Raw genomic sequence first — 22,442 nt, 5'->3', positions numbered from 1 at the left:
GTAACTTAAAATGCCACGGACACGTTTGCTAATGTTAACTGTAGCCAAGCTTGTAGCAGCCCTAAGCAGCCTGCAAACCACGGTGAACCAGTTGAGACACTTTATAAATTTAGCCCTTTAGCTAGTCCTACATTCCAATCTGTCGGACTCCACACCTTAGTCATAGAGGACTTCATCACCCGGAACATACAGCTTAGTAAACCAGCCAATTTAAGTGTATTCCCGGGGGCCAAAGCACCTGACATTGAAGCTAGTCATAGGGAGCTGACTTGCAACAGGTCTAGCAAACACGTACGACAGGCTAATTGCAACACAAGCTACGCGAATATAGTTGTACACATCGGCTCCAATGTCACGAAGATGAGTCATTTAGAGATTACAAAGAAGAACATAGTTCGGACTTGTAATCTCGCTAAAAAGATGTCTCTGCATGAAGTACTAGACTCTGGCCCCCTGCCTGCGATAAGCAATGATGAGATGTGTAGCAGATGAGTCTCACTTAACAAGTGGCTGGCTAGTTTTTGAAGAGAACAGTGACTAACGTGTATTGATAATTGGTTTTCTTTCCATAGCAAACCAGTTTTGCTGAGGATGGAAGGCCCAGGTGCTATCACTTTTGACTAACTATACGAGAGCAAGCTCGGATACAGGCAATGACAATGCCTGTTAGCCTGAGTGTGGAGTCAGTTAAGATAGAATTAACCATTGCCAGGCTTTAAAATTCCTGCACACATAGTATTTCTTTTAGAATAATACGTAACTCACTTAACCTAGTCAGTGGCCTAGTGGTTAGAGTGTCCGCCCTGAGCTCGTTAGGTTGTGAGTTCAAACCCCGGCCGAGTCATACCAAAGACTATGAAAAAATGGGACCCACTGCCTCCCTGCTTGGCACTCAGCATCAAGGGTTGGAATTGGGGGTTAAATCATCATAAGTGATTCCTGGGCGCGGTACCGCTGCTGCCCACTGCTCCCCTCACTTCCCAGGGGGTGATCAGGGGGATGGGTCAAATGCAGAGGACAAATTTCACCACACCTAGTGTGTGTGTGACAATCATTGATATTTTAACCTTAAGGTTTTTTCTGTCGTGACGGTGCCATAGATACTGAGGTGGCAAATTATGATGCGTTCAATCTACCGCAGCACCAAGCAAATAATCTCGAGATACCCATCATATCAATTCCTAGATTTGAACTAAATTATTTAAACTAGATGTAACATTATTATTACCAGTACTATGGTTACCATTAAAGAAAATGCCTTAGAACATACAAAATGGGCTTTTTTAAACATCAGATAATTTGTCTCCCAAAAGACTATTAGTTAATGAGGTCATGAGAGACAACAATCTTAACGTCATTGGTCTCAGCAAAACTTGGCTAAAACCAGATGAATTTTTCCTGCTTAACGAGGCATCTCCTCCTAACTCTACAATTGCACATATTGCCTGTCCCTTTAAAAGGGGTGGAGGGGTCACACTGATAACTAATGAAAACCTTAAGCTTAGCCCTAACCTAAGTAATAAATATCAATCATTTGAGGCGCTTACTCTGAGGTCTGTCACAACCTGCTACCGTACTATCTGGCTAATCTCTATCCCCCCAAACCTGGGTCCTATTTGGACTTGTTCAGTTAATGTTCAGAGTTTGTTTCTGATCTAGTGACGCACGCAGATAATATAATTATCTTGTGGAATTTTATTATCCATATGAATACCCCGTCAGACCCTCCGTTCATGGCGCTCCAGACTATAATTGATAGCTTTGGTCTTGCACAAATAATAAATAAACCCACGTATCGCAACAGTAATACGATGGATCGAGTCCTGGTCCAGGGTGTCTCCCCCTCCAAAGTTATGGTACTCCCATACACTAAAGTAATGTTCGATCACTACCTTAAAAAATTACCTTATAAAAGTTCTGACTCATTGTCAACAGGCTACTAATAACCAATGCGTTAGCAGCTGCAACATTAATGCTGTCACAAGTACGATTTTTGCTGGCTTATTTACTAAGAAAATTGAACTCATTAGATTTCCTGGCACAGGAAATAGTCAAGAAGGTATGACGCAAAAATACAAGGAGTCTAGGAGTCTTCATCCGAACACAGTCAAGGAGTGGAATAGCCGAGTGCCATCTAGCTGGCCAGGTGCTGCTAAAGTAGTGCTGGTGGAATTGGATCCAGCTGTGCACGTCTTGCAGCCCAGCCCACAGGAAGCACAGGAACTCTGAGGAAGACCAAACGTAAGAGACAAGTCTGCTGCACCAACAAGGGAAAACTGAGTTTACAAACCACAAGATGGCAGCAGGTGGTGACACAGATATCTCTCTTTTTGAATGAATAAAATTAGAGGAACTCCTGAGACTTTTCAATGGGACAAAACAGACAACATGTTTACTTGACCCACTTCATGGTAAACTTATCAATAGATAGATAGATAGATAGATAGATAGTACTTTATTGATTCCTTCAGGAGAGTTCCTTCAGGAAAATTAAAATTCCAGCAGCAGTGTACAGAGTTGAGATCAATTAAAAAAAATAAATAAAAAAAAGTTAATAATGGGGGTTTAAAAGGAAACAAAATATAGAAATATTACAAAAATAATAAAAACAATGGGAATAACAATATAACCGTAAAACAAGAATATAACAAGACAAAGTAGGCAGTAGTGACCATGTTATGAAAACGTATTGCACTGTTAATGTTTTGCATCCCCTGTCATCCTAGTACCCTCCGCCCCCCGTCCCAGAGAGGAGTTGTACAGTCTAATGGCGTGTGGGACAAAGGAGTTCTTGAGTCTATTAGTCCTGCACTTGGGATGAAGCAGTCTAGCACTGAACAGGCTCCTCTGGCTACTGATAACGCTATGAAGAGGGTGACTGGCATCATCCAGGATGCTCACTAGTTTTTCAACAGTCCTCTTCTCTGCCACCGTCACCAGTGAGTCCAGTTTCATTCCGATTGTAGCACCGGCCCGCCTGATCAGTTTCTCAAGTCTGGAGCTGTCCTTCTTTGATGCACTGCCCACCAAGCACACTACCATGTAGAACAGAACACTGGCAACCACAGACTGGTAGTACATCCACAGGAGTTTTCTACAAATGTTGAAGGAGTGCAGTCTCCTGAGGAAGGATGCTCTGCCCTTTCTTGTACTGGTGGTCCGTGTTAACAGTCCAGTACAGCTTATTGTTCACCCAAACCCAGAGGTACTTGGTACAAGAAGCTGTTTGTAATATTAGGACCATCAGTGATGAATATTAAGTTGTCACAATAGTTGGAACACACCCTTCGGTCCCCCTTCTTAAAGAGAGGGACCACCACCCCAGTCTGCCAATCCAGAGGTACCGCCCCCGATGTCCACGCGATGCTGCAGTGTCTTGTCAACCAAGACATCCCCACAGCATCCAGAGCCTTTAAGAACTCCGGGTGGGTCTCATCCACCCCTGGGGCCTTTCCACCGAGGAGCTTTTTAACTACCTCAGCAACCTCAGCCCCAGAAATAGGAGAGTCAACCACAGATTCCCCAGGCACTTCTTCCTCATAGGAAGATGTGTTGGTGGGTTTGAAGAGGTTTTCAAAGTATTCCTTCCACCGATCCACAACATCTGCAGTCGAGGTCAGCAGAACACCATCCACACCATTCACGGTGTTGACGGTGCACTGCTTCCCCTTCCTGAGGCAACGGATGATGGTCCAGAATCGCTACGAAGCCGCCCGGAAGTGGTTTTCCATGGCTTCCCCGAACTCCTCCCATGTCCGAGTGTTTGCCTCCGCGACCGCTAAAGCTGCACACCGCTTGGCCCGTCGGTACCCGTCCAATGCCTCCGGAGACCTATGAGCCAAAATAACCCGATAAGACTCCTTCTTCAGCTTGACGGCATCCCTCACTGCTGGTGCGCACCAACGGTTTCTGGGATTACCGCCAAAACAGGCACCTTACAACCTTGCGGCCACAGCTCCAATCAGCCGCCTCGACAATAGAGGTGTCCCACATTCCCTTTATTTCGAAAATTTTGAAGCAATTGTTGCACAGCACCTAAATGAACACTTTGCGTCTAACAATCTCTGTGAACCCCTTTCAGTCCGGTTCCAGGGCAAATCACTCTATGCAGACAGCCCTCACAAAAATGACTCATGATCTTTTGCTAACTATGGATCATCCGTGTTGCTGCTTCTCGATCTTAGCGCTGCTTTTGATACCGTCAATCATATTTTAATAGAGCGTATCAAAATACGCATTGGTATGTCAGACTTAGCCTTTTTTTGGTATAGCTCCTAACTTACTGACAGGATGAAGTGTTTTCCATAACAATGTGACCTCGGAATATGCTAAAGTAACGTGTGAGGTTCCACAGGGTTCAGTTCTTGGCCCTGCACTCTTGAGCATCTACATGCTGCCGCGAGGTGACATCATACTCAAATACGGTGTTAGCTTTCACTGTTATGCTGAAGACACCCAACTTTATATGCCGCTAAAGGTGACTAACACGCCAGATTGTAGTCACAATAAGGCGTGTCTGATTGAAATTAAACAATGACTGTCCAGCAACATTTTGCATTTTAGTGCTAAGAAAACAGAAATGCTGATTATCAGTCGGTGACGTCTCGGCCAACCGACCTGTCTACATGCAATAGTTCCTCTGCTGGCCCCACTTTGGATTGGACTCTCATATTATTAACTCTCACATTGAATCTGTCACCGAGGCGGGGGGAGGGGTCCTCATATCTGCGGTACCTTCCAAGGTTTCACATTTTGCCCTTTAGGTTGAGTTTATTTCTTGCTCTGATGTAGGATCAGTGCTGAGGATTTTGTTGTAGCTTGTGTAGCCCTTTGAGACATTTCTGATTAAGGGCCATATACATAAACTTTAATTGATTTATTGACGCTACCAGCCCAAAATCAGTCATTGGACAGGAATTACCCATGTTAGTATTCCATTCAGTTGTAAAATGGCACAAAAGGAGCAAAAGAGAAACGGGACTCCTTTATGGACAAAAAAATACAGATTCTGCACATGGAGTACGGATGGTTCGAAAGGTTGGTGAGTGAAGCCATCTACGCTAAAGTTGAAAAACCATCCATGAACAGAGGAAGTGGTCTGTGACATCACCTATCACCCACAACAACACTGCCCTGTTAACCATTCCTGAAGGACTCAACATTTTAATAACATGAGTTACAGTACGAACTTTCCGCTTCCAGGTGCTACCATTTTATAACTGATTGGAAAGCTAACATGGGTAATTCCAGTCTAACGAAAAACTTTTATCTGGTTGTAGTCTTTTCCTGTTTTTTATCACTCCAGTTGCCGTTGCAGTTTGTCGATAACAAACACCATGTTCAAACATAAGGGTGTCCATATGTGCACTTGGCACCAGGACACCCTAGGCCGCAGTTCCATGATCGACTTTGTAGTTGTGTCATCGGATTTGCGGCCTCATGTTTTGGACACTCGGGTGAAGAGAGGGGCGGAGCTTTCTACCGATCACCACCTGGTGGTGAGTTGGCTGCGATGGTGGGGGAGGATGCCGGACAGACCTGGGAGGCCCAAACGCATTGTGAGGGTCTGCTGGGAACGTCTGGCAGAGTCCCCTGTCAGACAAAGTTTCAATTCCCACCTCCGGAAGAACTTTGAACATGTCACGAGGGAGGTGCTGGACATTGAGTCCGAGTGGACCATGTTCCGCACCTCTATTGTCGAGGCGGCAGATCGGAGCTGTGGCCGCAAGGTAGTTGGTGCCTGTCGGGGCGGCAATCCTAAAACCCCTTGGTGGACACCAGCGGTGAGGGATGCCGTCAAGCTGAAGAAGGAGTCCTATCGGGTCCTTTTGGCTCATAGGACTCCGGAGGCAGTGGACAGGTACCGACAGGCCAAGCGGTGTGCAGCTTCAGCGGTCGCGGAGGCAAAAACTCGGACATGGGAAGAGTTCGGGGAAGCCATGGAAAACGACTTCCGGACGGCTTCGAAGCGATTCTGGACCACCGTCCGCCGCCTCAGGAAGGGGAAGCAGTGCACTATCAACACCGTGTATGGTGCGGATGGTGTTCTGCTGACCTCGACTGCGGATGTTGTGGATAGGTGGAAGGAATACTTCGAAGACCTCCTCAATCCCACCAACACGTCTTCCTATGAGGAAGCAGTGCCTGGGGAATCTGTGGTGGACTCTCCTATTTCTGGGGCTGAGGTCGCTGAGGTAGTTAAAAAGCTCCTCGGTGGCAAGGCCCCAGGGGTGGACGAGATCCGCCCGGAGTTCCTTAAGGCTCTGGATGCTGTGGGGCTGTCTTGGTTGACAAGACTTTGCAGCATCGCGTGGACATCGGGGGCGGTACCTCTGGATTGGCAGACCGGGGTGGTGGTTCCTCTCTTTAAGAAGGGGGACCGGAGGGTGTGTTCCAACTATCGTGGGATCACACTCCTCAGCCTTCCCGGTAAGGTTTATTCAGGTGTACTGGAGAGGAGGCTACGTCGGATAGTCGAACCTCGGATTCAGGAGGAACAGTGTGGTTTTCGTCCTGGTCGTGGAACTGTGGACCAGCTCTATACTCTCGGCAGGGTTCTTGAGGGTGCATGGGAGTTTGCCCAACCAGTCTACATGTGCTTTGTGGACTTGGAGAAGGCATTCGACCGTGTCCCTCGGGAAGTCCTGTGGGGAGTGCTCAGAGAGTATGGGGTATCGGACTGTCTTATTGTGGCGGTCCGTTCCCTGTACGATCAGTGCCAGAGCTTGGTTCGCATTGCCGGCAGTAAGTCGAACACATTCCCAGTGAGGGTTGGACTCCGCCAAGGCTGTCCTTTGTCACCGATTCTGTTCATAACTTTTATGGACAGAATTTCTAGGCGCAGTCAAGGCGTTGAGGGGTTCCGGTTTGGTAACCGCAGGATTAGGTCTCTGCTTTTTGCAGATGATGTGGTCCTGATGGCTTCATCTGACCGGGATCTTCAGCTCTCGCTGGATCGGTTCGCAGCCGAGTGTGAAGCGACCGGAATGAGAATCAGCACCTCCAAATCCGAGTCCATGGTTCTCGCCCGGAAAAGGGTGGAGTGCCATCTCCGGGTTGGGGAGGAGACCCTGCCCCAAGTGGAGGAGTTCAAGTACCTAGGAGTCTTGTTCACGAGTGAGGGAAGAGTGGATTGTGAGATCGACAGGCGGATCGGTGCGGCGTCTTCAGTAATGCGGACGTTGTACCGATCCGTTGTGGTGAAGAAGGAGCTGAGCCAGAAGGCAAAGCTCTCAATTTACCGGTCGATCTACGTTCCCATCCTCACCTATGGTCATGAGCTTTGGGTCATGACCGAAAGGATAAGATCACGGGTACAAGCGGCCGAAATGAGTTTCCTCCGCCGTGTGGCGGGGCTCTCCCTTAGAGATAGGGTGAGAAGCTCTGCCATCCGGGAGGAACTCAAAGTAAAGCCGCTGCTCCTCCACATCGAGAGGAGCCAGATGAGGTGGTTCGGGCATCTGGTCAGGATGCCACCCGAACGCCTCCCTAGGGAGGTGTTTAGGGCACGTCCAACCGGTAGGAGGCCACGGGGAAGACCCAGGACACGTTGGGAAGACTATGTCTCCCGGCTGGCCTGGGAACGCCTCGGGATCCCCCGGGAAGAGCTAGACAAAGTGGCTGGGGAGAGGGAAGTCTGGGTTTCCCTGCTTAGGCTGTTGCCCCCGCGACCCGACCTCGGATAAGCGGAAGATGATGGATGGATGGATGGACAGTTGCTGGGTTGCATATATTTTCTTAACGTCTTAATACATATGATGGTCAACCAACTCGAACATAGCCTTAAAACAAGTTTGAGCAGAAAATGCTGTGTTGCTATTCTGTTCTTGGGTGTTCCAGTTGTTCAAACAGAGAGATTGGAATGAGTTTGCATAAATTGCCGCAAGAAGTTGTTTATAAAGTCAGAAAAAAAAAGTGTGTCGAAGAAAATGGTTCTTAGAGGAACTGCACTTTTTTGGGGATAGGCAAAAGCCTATTGTTCATAATCATTATGAAAGACATGAACACGGATGTATATTTTTAAAATGCATTTTAAATATTAAATAATTGTGATCAAAAGTCTGCTTGCAATGGAGCCTATGGGAGCCATTCTTTTCTGTCTATAAAGCCCTTAAAAATACTTTTTGAGAGCCAACAAACATATTAAAACACAACTTACTGTACAAGGTCTGTTGATTAAATTGCTGCCTGCTAGAATGTTCATATATTCCCATTTAGATGAAACATGGCTCATAATCCTCGCGAGTTGGAACCAAGTGTCTTTTTGTGTTATTCTCACCATTACCGGGTCTAATTTAGCTGGAAAAGAGTGCCAGCTTGTTGGAATACGTCCCCTCCTATCCAGGTGAGAGGCATGATTTATGATCTACAATAAAGTTTGACGAGCAAGGAAGCGAGGAAGCAGCTGATCACTTGATAAATTCAACATTGGCACACAAGCTTGTGATCACGGCGCCGCTATAAATTGTTTGTCTGCGGTTATAATAACAATATCACTATTCATCCATCCATTTTCTACCCCTTATTCCCCAATATCACTAATACTTGGTTAATATTCAAGTCACAAATCGTACGTAAGTGGAGTATTGTTGGGGCTTTTTGGATGGGTTTTTTTTGGGTTTTATGAGCAGTATAGAGGACCTCCCATTGGCACCGCTGTAAGCGGATTTTTATTTACGAGTTAGGAGGCATTAAAAAAAAAACAACTGCAATTCCCTTTTCAAGATATGATTTTCATCATCTTTTGTGTAATCCAATCTGACCATGCTCATCGCGTCTGCAATGATCACTTTGCACAAAACCCAAAACCAGTGAAGTTGGCACATTGTTTAATTTGTAAATAAAAACATTTTACAATAATTTGCAAATCCTTTTCAACTTATGTTCAATTGAATAGACTGCAAAGAAAATATATTTAATGTTTCAACTGAGAGACTTAAATTGTTTTTGCAAATAATCATTAACTTGGAATTCAATGGCAACAACAAATTGCAAAAAAGTCGGTACAGGGGCATTTTTACCACTGTGTCACATGACCTCTCCTTTTAACAACTCTTAGTAAACATTTGGGAACTGAGGAGACCAATTTTTTTATCTTTTCAGGTGAAATTCTTTACCATTTTTGCTTGATGTACAGCTTAATTCGTTCAACAGTCCAGGGTCTCCGTTGTGGTATTTCGAGCTTCATATTATGTCACCTATTTTCAAAAGGGAGACAAGTCTGGACGACAGGCAGGCTAGTCTAGTACCCAGAGTCTTTTATTATTGTCACGGTGTGGTTGCGGCTTACTGCGCGGTTCGTTTTCTCTGGATGCAAACTGGACTTGCAGGTAGGAACATCATTTAATTCTCAAAAAACACTCAAAGAGGTACAAAAACAGAAAAACCGACACAACAAGGTGCCAATCGCACTCAAAACTGAACTTAGCATAGGCACTTACGTGATGCGAGCATGAAGCGAACAAAGAAGCAAGGACAAGTCACCGGCAAAGGCAGGCCTAAATAGTGTCTCTGATAAGCAACAGGTGCGCGTCCGGAACAACAGAGGCAGGTGAAAATCATAAGTAGCCATGGTAACAAACTCAGGAGGTCCACAAACAGGAACTAATGGAGTCCAAAATAAACAGAAAACAAAAAACATTATCCGGACCACGGATCATGACAATTATGAAGCCAAGCTGTTGTAACCCCTGGCTTGGCATTGTTTTGCTGAAATGTCTTGCAAGCAGTGTTTTTTTCGTCAACAATGACGATGACGAAATCATTTCGTTGACACCACTTTTTTTCATGAGAATAACAAGACGGTGACGAGATAAACATGTCTCTCTGATGACGAAAACATGACGAGACGTGTGTGAGTTTTCGTTGACGAGACGAGAACGGACGAAAATGTTAGTGGGTAATCTGTCAGACGTTTAAAATGCATGACATTTCTGTTTATTGTGTGTGTCATTTAATCCCTAAAAAGTATCTTCTATCCTTGTTTGGTCACGCCCACCAACTGGCGTGCAGCGCACAACGTGCTCAACACGTCAGACTGTTGTTTTTCATCAGGCGATGGACCGTGATGGCGGCGGCACTTTCAACACAGGGGCCCTGTGGTTGCAGACGTAAAGACGACATATGGGTGTATTTCAAATATAACCCAGCAGACAATAAAACAGAATGTATTGTGAAGGAAGACGGTGACAAATGTGGCCACACAATATGCAGAAAAAATAGGACCAACCTTAAGCGGCACCTTAAGGCAAGCCACAAGGATATTTTTTCGAAGATAAGTTACAAATGCTGTTAACATCGATAAATGTCATAGTAAGCTAATACATTAGTACGTTTTCCACATACTCCTGGCGCAAATGGGCTGCTAACTACAGGCTAAAGTTAGCTTTTGTTACGCTAATGTCAATCATAATGTGTGTGTTACTTTAGCAGCATGTTTAGCCATGTTTACATTCAGTGACGGTGTGGTTACCTCTTTGTGAGTATGTTCTGTCAGCACGTAACTTGATATGTTAAACAGGTCGAGTTACTGTTATACGTAGAGTCTGCTAGCTTTATTAGTACAGATACAGATATGTGATTGTGATATTAAGTTTGTTCTTGTTATGAGACAAGCCCTACTCTAATTCATATTAAACACTGTTGTTGTTGTTTTTATTTATTGAATTTAGTAGTGTTTACAGTATTGTAGCGGCTGCTACGGGGTGTTAGCGAATGACTTTGGCTGGGGGGCGGGAATTCCGGGAAAAGATAGGGAAGAGTGAGTGTTCGAGTTGCCCGGGAAGACGGTTGGAGAGACACATGAGTGCTGTTGTATGATTGTTTTGCATCTTGTGCAATAAAGATAAGATACAACGGAGAAGTTGTATGGGCCTGCATTCCTGGGATTATTACACTGGTGTCAGAAGTAAAACGGCGAGTTCGAAAGAGACTTTGTCGCGGTAAGGACATGCTGCGTACCGCGCATTAGCCAGTTAGTTTCAGTCTGTGAGTTAGCTAGATCCGCTAGCCGTTTATCATGTTTAGCTCCGGTGAAAGGAAGTATAAAGTGGAGCGGGATAACGCTGTTTTGGAGCGGGTGACTGTCGAACAGTCGCGCTACTGCTTGCATACTACCGGCTCGTCGACCCGTGAAGATGTAAAGTTGCCGCCGCCCGCAACTTCCCCACACGGCGCGTCCCCTCCACCATCTGCTGCATCAGTGAAGACGCCAAAATTTGCCGGTGGATCGGATTGGGAGGCGATCCACGCTCAATTTGAACTGTTGGCAGACGCAAGAAGGTGGGAAGCAAAGGACAAAGCATTGCAATTGGCTTAGTGTCTAGAGGGAGAGGCTCTTTCGTGCCTCCTGCTGCTGGATCCCGAACAGCAGCGATGCTACGCAGCCCTGGTGGGGGCGCTCAAGAGGAGGATTGGGAGATGGTCTCAGCCAGCACTTTTAAAAACTGAACTGAGAGGGAGGTGCAGGAAGCCTGGCGAGCCACTCCGGGGGCTCGCTAATGACATTGAGGGCCAGGTGCGCCGTGCATATGGTCACCTGCCTGCTGAGGCACGAAACGAGCTCGCAACTGACCTGTTTGTTGGAGCCATTACTCCTCCTGACCTGCGCGTGCAAGTGGAGCTTCAGCACCCGAGGTCCCTGCAGGAGGCACTGGAAGCTGCTGTTGAGAGGGAGATGCTGGGAAGTGCGGCTGCAGCTGGGGACCTGGAAATGAAACCCCATCCAGTGAGGGCGGTGTCGTCACACCCGTCTGGTGACAGGGCGCCGGCTTGGCCGACAGAAATTACCGAACTACTGAGGGCGGTGACTCTGCAAAATCTGCAAAATCAATGTACACCAGCAGTACACCACTTGAGCCTACAGCAGTACAGCTCCGCACAGTCACTGGCCAGCTTGCTCCTATAGTGGGAAAGGGGTTCCTGTGGTTGTGCGTGGGGGGAAAAAAAGTCGGCCATCTAGTTTGGGTGGCAGACATGCAAGACTGCTGGATCTTAGGGCTGGACTTCCTCCAAGTCACTGGGTGCCTGCTAGACATGGGGAGGGGTACACTTAACTTCCCGGGAGGCCCAACAGTTGCCATGGGTACCCTAGTTCCCGGGCCCCTTCCCGTTTCACCGCATGCCTCTGCATTCTGGTTGCCTCACACCGCACCAAGTTACTACTCCTGCCCTCACCCTGTCTCCCTTCAGCCAATGAGGGGGGAGACAGAGCTGTTTACTACCAGGGGATGCCAGCCCCGGGCAGCCCCGGCCACAGCCCCTCGCCCACAGCCGGGTCCCCGCGTCATAGGGGGAGGGGTGTGGAGAGAGGAGTACGGAGACCTGGAAAAACAGCAACAAGAACAGCTGAAACAGCTGCTGATGGAATTTCAGGGCAGCTTTGCAACAAATGAGAGTGAAGTGGGAAGAACCCACTTGGCAGAGCATCTAATACACACTGGCTTGGCGAGGCCCATCAAGTGTCACGCGCGCCGCATCCCCCTCGCTCGACAGCAGGTATGCGACAAGGCCGTGGAGGACCTGCTGCGGGCCGACTTTATTGAGCCATCTGAGAGCCCCTGGGCGGCACCTGTGGTCATGGTCGCGAAGAAGAAGGCTGAAGATTGGCGATTCTGTGTGGATTACAGACGGCTGAACGAAGTGACCACAAAGGACTCTTACCCCCTTCCCCGTATTGATGAGTCCCTGGACCTAGTTTCCGGCTCTTCGTGGTTCACCACTCTGGACCTTAAGAGCGGATATTACCAAGTACCCCTGTCTCCCGAATCTCGTCCTAAATCCGCCCTCTGTACTGTGGCAATTCAAAGTCCTTAGTTTTGGGCTCTGTAATGCACCTTCCACTTTTGCCCGGCTTATGGACAAAGTGCTGGCTGGTATTTCACGCCAAGAGTGCCTGGTATACCTGGACGACATCCTGGTACACAGGCGTTCTTTCGAAGCAGCTTTGGGGTCCCTGAGGAGAGTCCTGGAGAGGATTTGAGCAGCAGGCCTTAAACTGCACCCTGAGAAATGCAGTTTCATGCGACAAGAAGTAACCTTCTTGGGACATGAGCTGGGTGCCGATGGCATTGGCCCCATGGGTGATAAAGTGCGGGCCGTGAGAGACTGTCCCGCCCCTCGAGACCAAGGACAGCTGAAGAGCTTCATTGGGCTTGCCTCTTACTACCGGAGGCACGTGCGGGGTTTTGCTACAATCGCCGCGCCCCTATACCGTTTCCTGGAAAAAGGCAAAGACTTTGTGTGGTCCGAAGGGTGCCAGGAGGCATTCTGGGGGTTGAAACGGGCCCTGTATGAGGCCCCGGTACTAGCCCCACCTGACCTCGCCCTGCCCTTCTTACTTGACACTGATGCCAGTGGAGTGGGGGTGGGGGGTGTACTTGCACAGCCGTGGCAGGAAGGGGAGAGGGTTGTGGCATACTTCAGTCAGAAACTCACAAAGTCGGAACGTAATTACTGTGTCACCCGCCGAGAACTGCTGGCCGTGGTGCTCTCTATCAGACACTTTAAATATTACCTGTGTGGCCTCCCCTTTGTGATTACGACTGACCACTCTGCCCTCCAGTGGCTAATGACTTTCCGGGAGCCGGAGGGGCAGGTCGCCAGGTGGTTGGAAGAGCTACAAGGATACGACTTTAAAATAGAACATCGGCCGGGCGCTCGCCACTCCAACGCGGACGCACTCTCTCGCCGGCCGTGTGCAGTAGACGGATGTCGTTACTGCGAGCGCAGGGAAGCTTGGGAACAAGAGCGGCGGGCAGAAGGCGCTGAGGGTGTGGCCGTCAGTCAGGCTGATAACGTTGCCTGCAGGGAACTACAGACTGTGACAAACCCTGATTGGAGGCACGCACAGGAGGGTGACACAGACCTTCATCCTGTCTTGCAGTGGGTAGAGGCGGTGGCACCATTCTCCAAGTCTACCAAGAGACTTTGGGCCATGTTTGACTCACTGCGGGTGTCCCAAGGCGTGTTGCAGCGGTCATTTAAGGCCGCGGCCACGGGTGAAGAACAGTGGCAGGTGGTGGTGCCAAAGGGACTGCAAGGGGCAGTGCTTAAGGCAGTGGATGGGGAAGGTGGTTCTGGACATTTCGGGGTCGCCAAAACACTTAAGCGGCTGCGACAGGGGTTCTATTGGGGTCGGCAGAAGAGAGATGTGGAAGATTTCTGCCGCCGCTGCGACCCCTGCGTTGCCCGCAAAGGCCCCACTGGGCGCTCACAGGCGCCGCTCCAACAGTTCCCAGTGGGGTGCCCCATGGACAGGGTGGGGATTGACATTACGGGGCCGTACCCATGGTTGGACAAGGGGAACCGCTATGTCCTTTCTGCCATTGACTATTTTACAATGTGGCCAGAGGCATACGCCATTCCCAACCAGGAGGCAGAGACCATTGCTGATGCCCTGGTAGGGGGAATGATAAGTCGGTTTGGCGTCATGGCATCTCTGCACAGTGACCGGGGCACAAACTTTGAGTCCCGGGTGTTTGCCGCCTTGTGCAAGCGCCTGGGCATCCACAAAACCCGCACTACCCCATTGCACCCTCAGAGGGATGGGTTGGTGGAGCATTTCCACCGCAACCTGGGAGACCAGCTCGCCATTGTCACCTCCCGCCACCAGCGTGACTGGGACGAACACCTACCGCTGGTGCTGATGGCGTGTCGCTCTGCTGTCCAGGAATCCACGGAGTGCACACCGGCGCTTCTCATGGTAGGGAGAGAGATGCGCACACCAGCAGAGCTGGCCTTTGGCCGCCCTCCTGATGCCCCGGCCTTCGCTGCAGGACCAGATTACGCCAGGAAATTACAGGACCGGCTGGACTCAGCCCACAGTTTCGCTCGGAAGCAGCTGCAGGAAGCTGGTGTGAAACAAAAGCGCTACTATGACATGACGACCCGAGGGAGGGACTTCGTGCCAGGCGAGTTGGTCTGGGTTTACAACCACATTCGGAAGAAGGGCCGCAGTCCCAAGCTGGAAGGCAAATGGACAGGGCCCTGTAGGATACTCCAGAAGCTGGGAGAGGTTGTGTATCGTGTCCAGCTGCCCCCCCGGGGAAGGAAAGTGGCCCTCCACAGAGACAGACTATCCCCCTACCGGGGGATTCCCCCTTCCCCTGCCTCGGATACACAGGTGACCTCTCCCTTGCCCACCCAGCCCTTTCCCAATACCCCGCTTACGCCCCAGGGAGAACCAATTTCCCCTCCCCTTGTGTCCCCCGCCCCCTCCAGCTCCCTCCCGAGGACTGGCACACCTGACCCAGTTGTCCCATTCCTGGGGCCTGGAAGGGAGCGGCCGAGGCGGAAAAAGAGGCCTCCGGACCGCTTGCAAGACTTTGTGGTGTCCTTAGACTAGGGAAAATGGGGGGGGGGGGGTGTAAACCTGCTTTGTGTGATGTAAAGGTTACGCTGTCTACATTGTTTTGTTTGCACTAATGTGTTGCTCTGATTTACATGCTGTTGTGATGTCACCAAATGTTGCCTTACGGGTCAGTCCTCCGAGGGCGAGGACTTTTTGTAAGGGTGGGGGTGGTGTAGCGGCTGCTACGGGGTGTTAGCGAATGACTTTGGCTGGGGGGCGGGACTCTTCCATATCAGTAGGTGGCAGATGGAAGCTAATTGCTTTGTAAATGCAGGTAAAAAGTTGTCTTATGCTTAAACCAAAAATAAACAAAAGGTGAGTGCCCTAAAGAAAAGGCTTTGCAGCCTAGGGAAGGCTATGCAGAACGAAACTAAAACTGAACCGGCTGCAAATTAAACAAAAACAGAATGCTGGACGACAGCAAAAACTTACTGTGGAGCAAAGACGGAGTCCACAATGTAAATCCGAACATGACATGACAATCAACAATGTCCCCACAAAGACAAATATGAACAACTGAAATAGTCTTGATTACTAAAACAAAGTAGATGCAGGAAATATCGCTCATTGAAGACATGAAGCTGCTACAGGAAAATACCCCAAAAATGAAAAAAGCCACCAAAATAGGAGCGCTAAAACACTGCGCACAGGAAAACAGCAACAAACTCCAAATAGTCATGGCATGATGTGACAGTACACCTACTTTGAGACAAGAGCTATATTGATGTATGCTTGGTTATGCTTTAAGGTCCAACTATCCATCCATTTCTACCGCTTATTCCTTTTGGGGTCGCGGGGGGCGCTGGTGCCTATCTCAGCTACAATCCATCCATCCATCCATTTTCTACCGCTTATTCCCTTTTTGGGGTCGCTACAATCATATCCAACAATTGCGACAATGACTTTTAACTGTCAACTGAGTTGATGATTTCTGCTGGTGGTGTGCCTCCGGATTTTTTCAACGCAAAAAATGTGCCTTAGCTCAAAAAAGGTTGAAAAACACTGATGTAACCAACACGGAAGTGTTTTAAATGTAGGAAAAAAGTCATATTACCTTTTTAAGTGAATTTATATTATGCAAACAAATAACAACCCGCAATGAATAATCCAAATTCAATTTAAAATGTGATTAATCTTATTAAGTAAGTTAATCATTGGACAACACAAGTAAACGCTGAGAATGAATGAGGTAATTATTATATTCTGAGTGATTTTTTTTCTAACGTCAAGTTTGTTTGCATTCTGCAGGAGAACCTTGCTAGACTACAGAGGGCTTTTGCCAGAAAGTGGGAGTTTATCTTCATGCAAGCTGAGGCTCAAGTCAAGTGAGTAGATGCATATGTGGCATCATTGGGAGATGTAGAAAGGTTGCAACAATGTGATTATTCTCCGTACAATGGCGCTGTTTGCATATAGCTCAAAGTTACTTTTTTAAAAAAAACAAAATAATACAACAAGAACACCAAGGTCTAGCTTACATTACCTTAAATGATTTAACAAAACATAGAGACTGTATCCATAAATATATAGATGGATAATATAATATCTATAATTTTCACAATTACTAATTATACAGAATAAACATTTCACTGCGGTTCAAGGAATTTGTTTGCCGTTTAGGCTTGTCACCCACAACTTTCTCACCCACCTGTATACGCAGGGAGTGTGTGCACATACACAAAATCCGTCCAAGAGAAGCAACTAACATTTTTCTATATGTACATACTCATGTTGTAATGATAAAAATATGAATAAATGATAGCTAACATTAGAAGCCAAACCTTATTAAGTCCCCTTAATTGGCTGACCACACACAAAGCTAATGTGTGGTAGTTAGTATGTCATTATGTGGTAAAAGCTGGAAGTTTTTATTATATGTATTATCCAATCATAATAATTATGTATTATCCAATCATAATAATTAGCTAATCTATAATCTCTACCTAATCTATGAAATAAAGAGAATGCCGTGTTTTAAAACGCTGGTTTCAACCAGTGTTAATTTCGTTGGCTAAAGATGTTCATTTTATTGACTGAGATAGAACGATAACTAATCACAACAAATGCATGTTGACGAAAACAATGATGAAATTGGCTTGTTGTGATTTTAGTTTTTGAGACGCGCTGCAATAACCTTCATACAAGTGGTTTCAAGATAACTTCAAAGATGCGTTATACCTTATACTTCATATTTTAGTCTACGAAATTTCCTGTCATTTTAGTTGACTGAAATGTTGAGGAATATTATCGACTAAAATTAGACTAAAACTAATCAGTTTACACAAATCAGGTCAATGATTACTTTTTAGTGCATGTAAACATATTGAGATTGTGTATGCGGGGCGGAGATGTCGGGTTTTTTGTGGGGGAAGTAATAAAAGAAAAATAAGTAATTTTAAAGATGGGGCCACAAACACAATCTTGTGTAGGGCCACACAAAGCCTAGGCACGACCCTGTTTGTATGTCTGTATGACTTTTTCTTGACGATTTCTGGTAGTGGTCGAGAGAACAAAAAGACAGGGAGAATCGGCAAGCACATATTTAGTCCAAGTCAGACTGACACACTCAGGAAATGTCCTCAAAAATACATATATTTCTCATTCCTTTTCCTTACTAAAAAGTACAAAGTCACCACAAGTTTTATTTAATTAACAGAATCGACAGAAAGAAGGACAAGGCAGAAAGGAAGATCCTGGATAGCCAAGAGAGGGCCTTCTGGGATGTCCATCGACCAGTGGTGAGTCACACCAATAGTCATACTTGCTGCAGAAATGAGAAAAGAAATGGAGATGAGCAAAAAATTAACAATAAAATCTTACATTGCGAGGCAAGTGAATGAGGTGAGAGTTCCATTATGTGTGTGTGAGTCACTCTGCACACAAGCCTTTGTGAGCGTGGTTTGATGGAATTGGACAAAAGCTTTGTATTGAGCACAATGCCAACACAAGCTGGAGGAAACACTGTTCTCCGACCCTGAAACGCTACCCCTTCTTTCACAGCCAGGCTGCGTCAACACCACAGAAATGGATATCCGCAAGTGCCGCAGAGAGAAAAACCCACACAGAGTCAAAAAGGTGACCAGAGCTAAAACTGCATAAATGGTTTTAGAAATAAAGTTCGTAAAAGTGTTTATCGTGTCACCTTCTCCAGTCAGTTTATGGGTTACCAGATGATAACCACAGCCAGCCTAGTCCAATCCACATGAGCTCTCAGCCTGCCAGGAAACCCACCAAAGAGGACGTTCAGAAGGAGGTAATAAAGATGCCCGCTTATCCTTATTAATGAATGTTGTACTTTATTTAGCATCCCCATTACTGGCTCTCTCTTCCTTCAGATCACCTTCCTCAACATCCAGCTGGACCGACACTGCTTGAAGGTTTCCAAAGTGGCAGACAGCCTGATGGGCTACACGGAGCAGTTCATGGACTACGACCCCTTCGTGTCGCCGACTGAGCCCTCCAACCCTTGGTTCAGTGATGACTGCTCCTTTTGGGACCTGGAGGCAAGGTGAGGCAACAGAAGTGGTGCCTGGAGTGTGGCTAAAGTTGCTGACATACATTGTTAGAACTGCTTTTTCTCTGGTTGGAGCAGTCTGGATCCGAGCCAGCAACGGGTGAAGAAGTGGGGTTTCTCCTTAGAGGAAGCTCTAAAAGACACGGCAGGACGAGAACAGTTCCTGAGGTTCTTGGAGTCAGAGTTCAGCTCAGAGAACCTACGGTGAGATGGTCATTTACTGTACTGGTGGTGGGGGAAGGGAGGGGAAGTTCAGTGGAACCTTGTATTTATGAAGGCCTCTATTTGCGACCTTTTCGGCTTCCAAACATTTACATTGCGCCAAAAATGCCTCTGTGTGTGAAGCAAGTCTTAGTGTTCGAACGCTTCATTTATTTATTCATTAATCAATTCACTCATTCATTAATTTTGCATGCCGCTTGAAGCCATTGGGGGCTGCTATTTAGATGACATCACTTCCGGTATAGGCGGGAACGGCCATTCTGAAGAGGTGGGGTCCCCTACATCACATCCTGTTTACATCCTGTATACACGGGTGCCGCAATTTAATTTATTTGTATTTATTTATTTTTTTAAACCTCCTGTCCAACCCAGAGTCATGTACAAAACCCTATACCAGTGAAGTTGTCACGTGGTGTAATTCGTAAATAAAAACAGAATACAATGATTTGCAAATCCTTTTCAACTTATATTCAATTGAATAGACTGCAAAGACAAGATTTTTAATGTTCGAACTGAGAAACTTTATTTTTTTTGCCGAATAATTATTAACTTAGAATTTAGTGGCAGCAACACATTGCAAAAAAGTTGGCATAAGAGCATTTTTACCACTGTGATACATGGCCTTTCCTTTTAACAACACTCAGTAAATGCGACCCCAAAAAGGAAATAAGCGGTAGAAAATGGATGGATATATATACAGTATATAATTTATATGTATTTATTTTTGCCGTTTTTGTTCTCATGTTGAAGGTGTTTTAATGAATATACATGCATGTTTAAAACATAGATTCCTATCTTTCATGAAGACAAGAATATAAGTTGGTGTATTACCTGATTCTGATGACTTGCATTGATTGGAATCAGACGTCCACGTTTTCAAATGGAGGAGAAAAAAAGTTCCTCTTTTCTGTCTAATACCACATGAAAGTCGTTGGTTTTTGGCATCTTATCTGTCCATCTTCCATATTTGTTTATATTCACTTTACAAGAAATACATTGGCGGCAAACACCGTAGCTTGCTAGCTTGTTTGCGCTGGCTTTCGGAGACTCTTATTTTGTTAACGCAGGTGCGATGGAGCGGCGCTTTTTTTGTGAAGACAGGAACTGTGCAATCAGTCTTTAGACTTTTGACGGGAAGTACGGTTGAAATAAGAAGTGTCTTTTTTCCTTTATACTTTTGATTGTTACATTGCACAGTACAATACATATTCCGTACAATTGACCACTAAATGGTAACACCCCAATAAGTTTGTCAACATGTTTAAATCGGGTTTTACGTATCACGGTATTGTGACTGCCTGGCTCTGTTTGATTGGTCCAACATCACCAGTGACTGCATGTGATTGGTGAAACGCAGGCATGCGTAGATTCTACTTTGAAACTCTGTCATAACCAAAACAAACATTAATAGATCGATAAAAAAAAGTAGCGAGCTTAATGTAGATAAATGGAACGGAGTAAAAGTAGCGTTTCTTCTCTATAAATATACTCAAGTAAAAGTAAAAGTATGTTGCATAAAAACTACTCGTAGAAGTACAATTCATCCCAAAAGTTACTCAAGTAAATGTAACGGGGTAAATGTAGCGCGTTACTACCCACCTTTGGTAGCAATTCCTCTAATGTTATTTCATCAAAAAGAGAGGGACTATTTTGGAGGACAGTATCCGTCGTACATACAGTCGTATCTGTGTTAATAGAACCCAGTTGTAGCTGGGATGCGTTGACTTTAATCTCCTTTCTAATGAGTTCAATTTTCTTATGAAAGAAATTCATAAAGTCGAGTGGGTGGAGCTACTGGAAGGAGTCCCTCCTTGGGTTAGCGATGCTACTGTACTGAACAAAAATGTAGGATCATTTTTGTTGAGGCGGATGAGATTTGAATAGTATTTAGCTTTAGCTAAGGTAAGCATGCGTTTATAAATTATTAAACTATCACTCCATAATGGAAAACCTCAAGTTTAGTAGCGCGCCATTTGCGTTCCAGCTTTCTACATGATAATTTCTGAGCTCTAATTTCTTCTGTAAACCATGGGGTACGACTTTTAGGGGCCCTTTTTAGCTTTAGCGGTGCAATGGTTTCGCACAGTGCGCCGTTAAAGTTGTTAGTGAGGTTATCAATAGAGCCCACATAATTTGGGAATGGTGTCGGCTGGCAAGAGTCATCGTTGTGGCAGGGTTAATTTTGCAGATGCTAAAGCAGTTATTATTATTATTAGCTTGCTGAACATGAGTCTGAACTTTACATGTTATAAGATGATGAGGTGACATCACTTAAGTATACGGGAGTATCATAACTTTGGAGGGGGTGACACCCCTAACAAGCACTAGATATATCGTATTACCGTTGCGATGCGTGGGTTCATTTATTATTTGTGTAAGACCACAGCTATCAATTATAGTCTGGAACGCCACGCACGGAGGGTCCGATGGGGTATTCATATGGATATTAAAGTCCCCCTTATTATATAATATCTATTGTATATATATATATATATATATATATATATATATATATATATATATATATACAGTGGGGCCAAAAAGTATTTATTCAGCCACCGATTGTGCAAGTTCTCCCTTTTAAAATGATGACAGAGGTCTGTAATTTTCATCATAGGTACACTTCAACTGTGAGAGACAGAATGTGAAAAAAAATCCAGGAATTCACATTGTAGGAATTTTAAAGAATTAATTTGTAAATTATGGTGAAAAATAAGTATTTGGTCAATTGAGTTAATACCAAAATAGATACATAGATGATACAGCAGAGGATTGGGAGAATCTCATGTGGTCAGATGAAACCAAAATAGAACTTTTTGGTATAGACTCAACTCGTCGTGTTTGGAGGAAGAAGAATACTGAGTTGCATCCCAAGAACACCATAACTACTGTGAAGCATGGGGGTGGAAACATCATGCTTTGGGGCTGTTTTTCTGCTAAGCGGACAGGACAACTGATCGGTGTTAAGGAAAGAATGAAAGGTGCCATGTATCGTGAAATTTTGAGGCAAAACCGCCTTCCATCAGTGAGAGGTTTGAATGGTTGACCAAATACTTATTTTCCACCATAATTTACAAATAAATTATTTAAAATTCCTACAATGTGAATTCCTGGGTTTTTATTTTTTTCACATTCTGTCTCTCACAGTTGAAGTGTACCTATGATGAAAATTACAGACCTCTGTCATCATTTTAAGTGGGAGAACTTCCACAATTTAATTTCTTTCTTCTTCCACGTGTCAAGTCCGGACAGAAGGACGACACAGCAGTGTGGCTGAATTAAAAGAGTCGTTGGAGACGCTTTGCTTAACCAAAAGTTGCTTTGTTACAAGTGAGCGTCATTTAAACAGGTCTGCAG

General features: G+C 45.8%; 1 protein-coding gene across 4 annotated transcripts in view; it reads left to right on the top strand.

Annotated features, from left to right (window-relative positions):
• The window catches only part of LOC133549569 (regulator of G-protein signaling 6-like), a 194,407-nt gene that overhangs the window by 149,724 nt on the left and 22,241 nt on the right, over window positions 1-22,442 (top strand). For all 4 annotated transcript variants that reach the window (XM_061895111.1, XM_061895112.1, XM_061895113.1 and 1 more), the window contains 6 exons: window positions 16,598-16,674; window positions 18,006-18,087; window positions 18,350-18,424; window positions 18,501-18,602; window positions 18,685-18,857; window positions 18,942-19,067. In XM_061895111.1, coding sequence (XP_061751095.1) covers window positions 16,598-16,674; window positions 18,006-18,087; window positions 18,350-18,424; window positions 18,501-18,602; window positions 18,685-18,857; window positions 18,942-19,067 — 635 coding nt within the window. The remainder of the gene's footprint in view (window positions 1-16,597; window positions 16,675-18,005; window positions 18,088-18,349; window positions 18,425-18,500; window positions 18,603-18,684; window positions 18,858-18,941; window positions 19,068-22,442) is intronic.

The sequence above is a fragment of the Nerophis ophidion genome, linkage group LG03 (assembly GCF_033978795.1).
Source record: "Nerophis ophidion isolate RoL-2023_Sa linkage group LG03, RoL_Noph_v1.0, whole genome shotgun sequence".
Classification (NCBI taxonomy): domain Eukaryota; kingdom Metazoa; phylum Chordata; class Actinopteri; order Syngnathiformes; family Syngnathidae; genus Nerophis; species Nerophis ophidion.
This window is presented reverse-complemented; position numbering and strand designations above follow the sequence as displayed.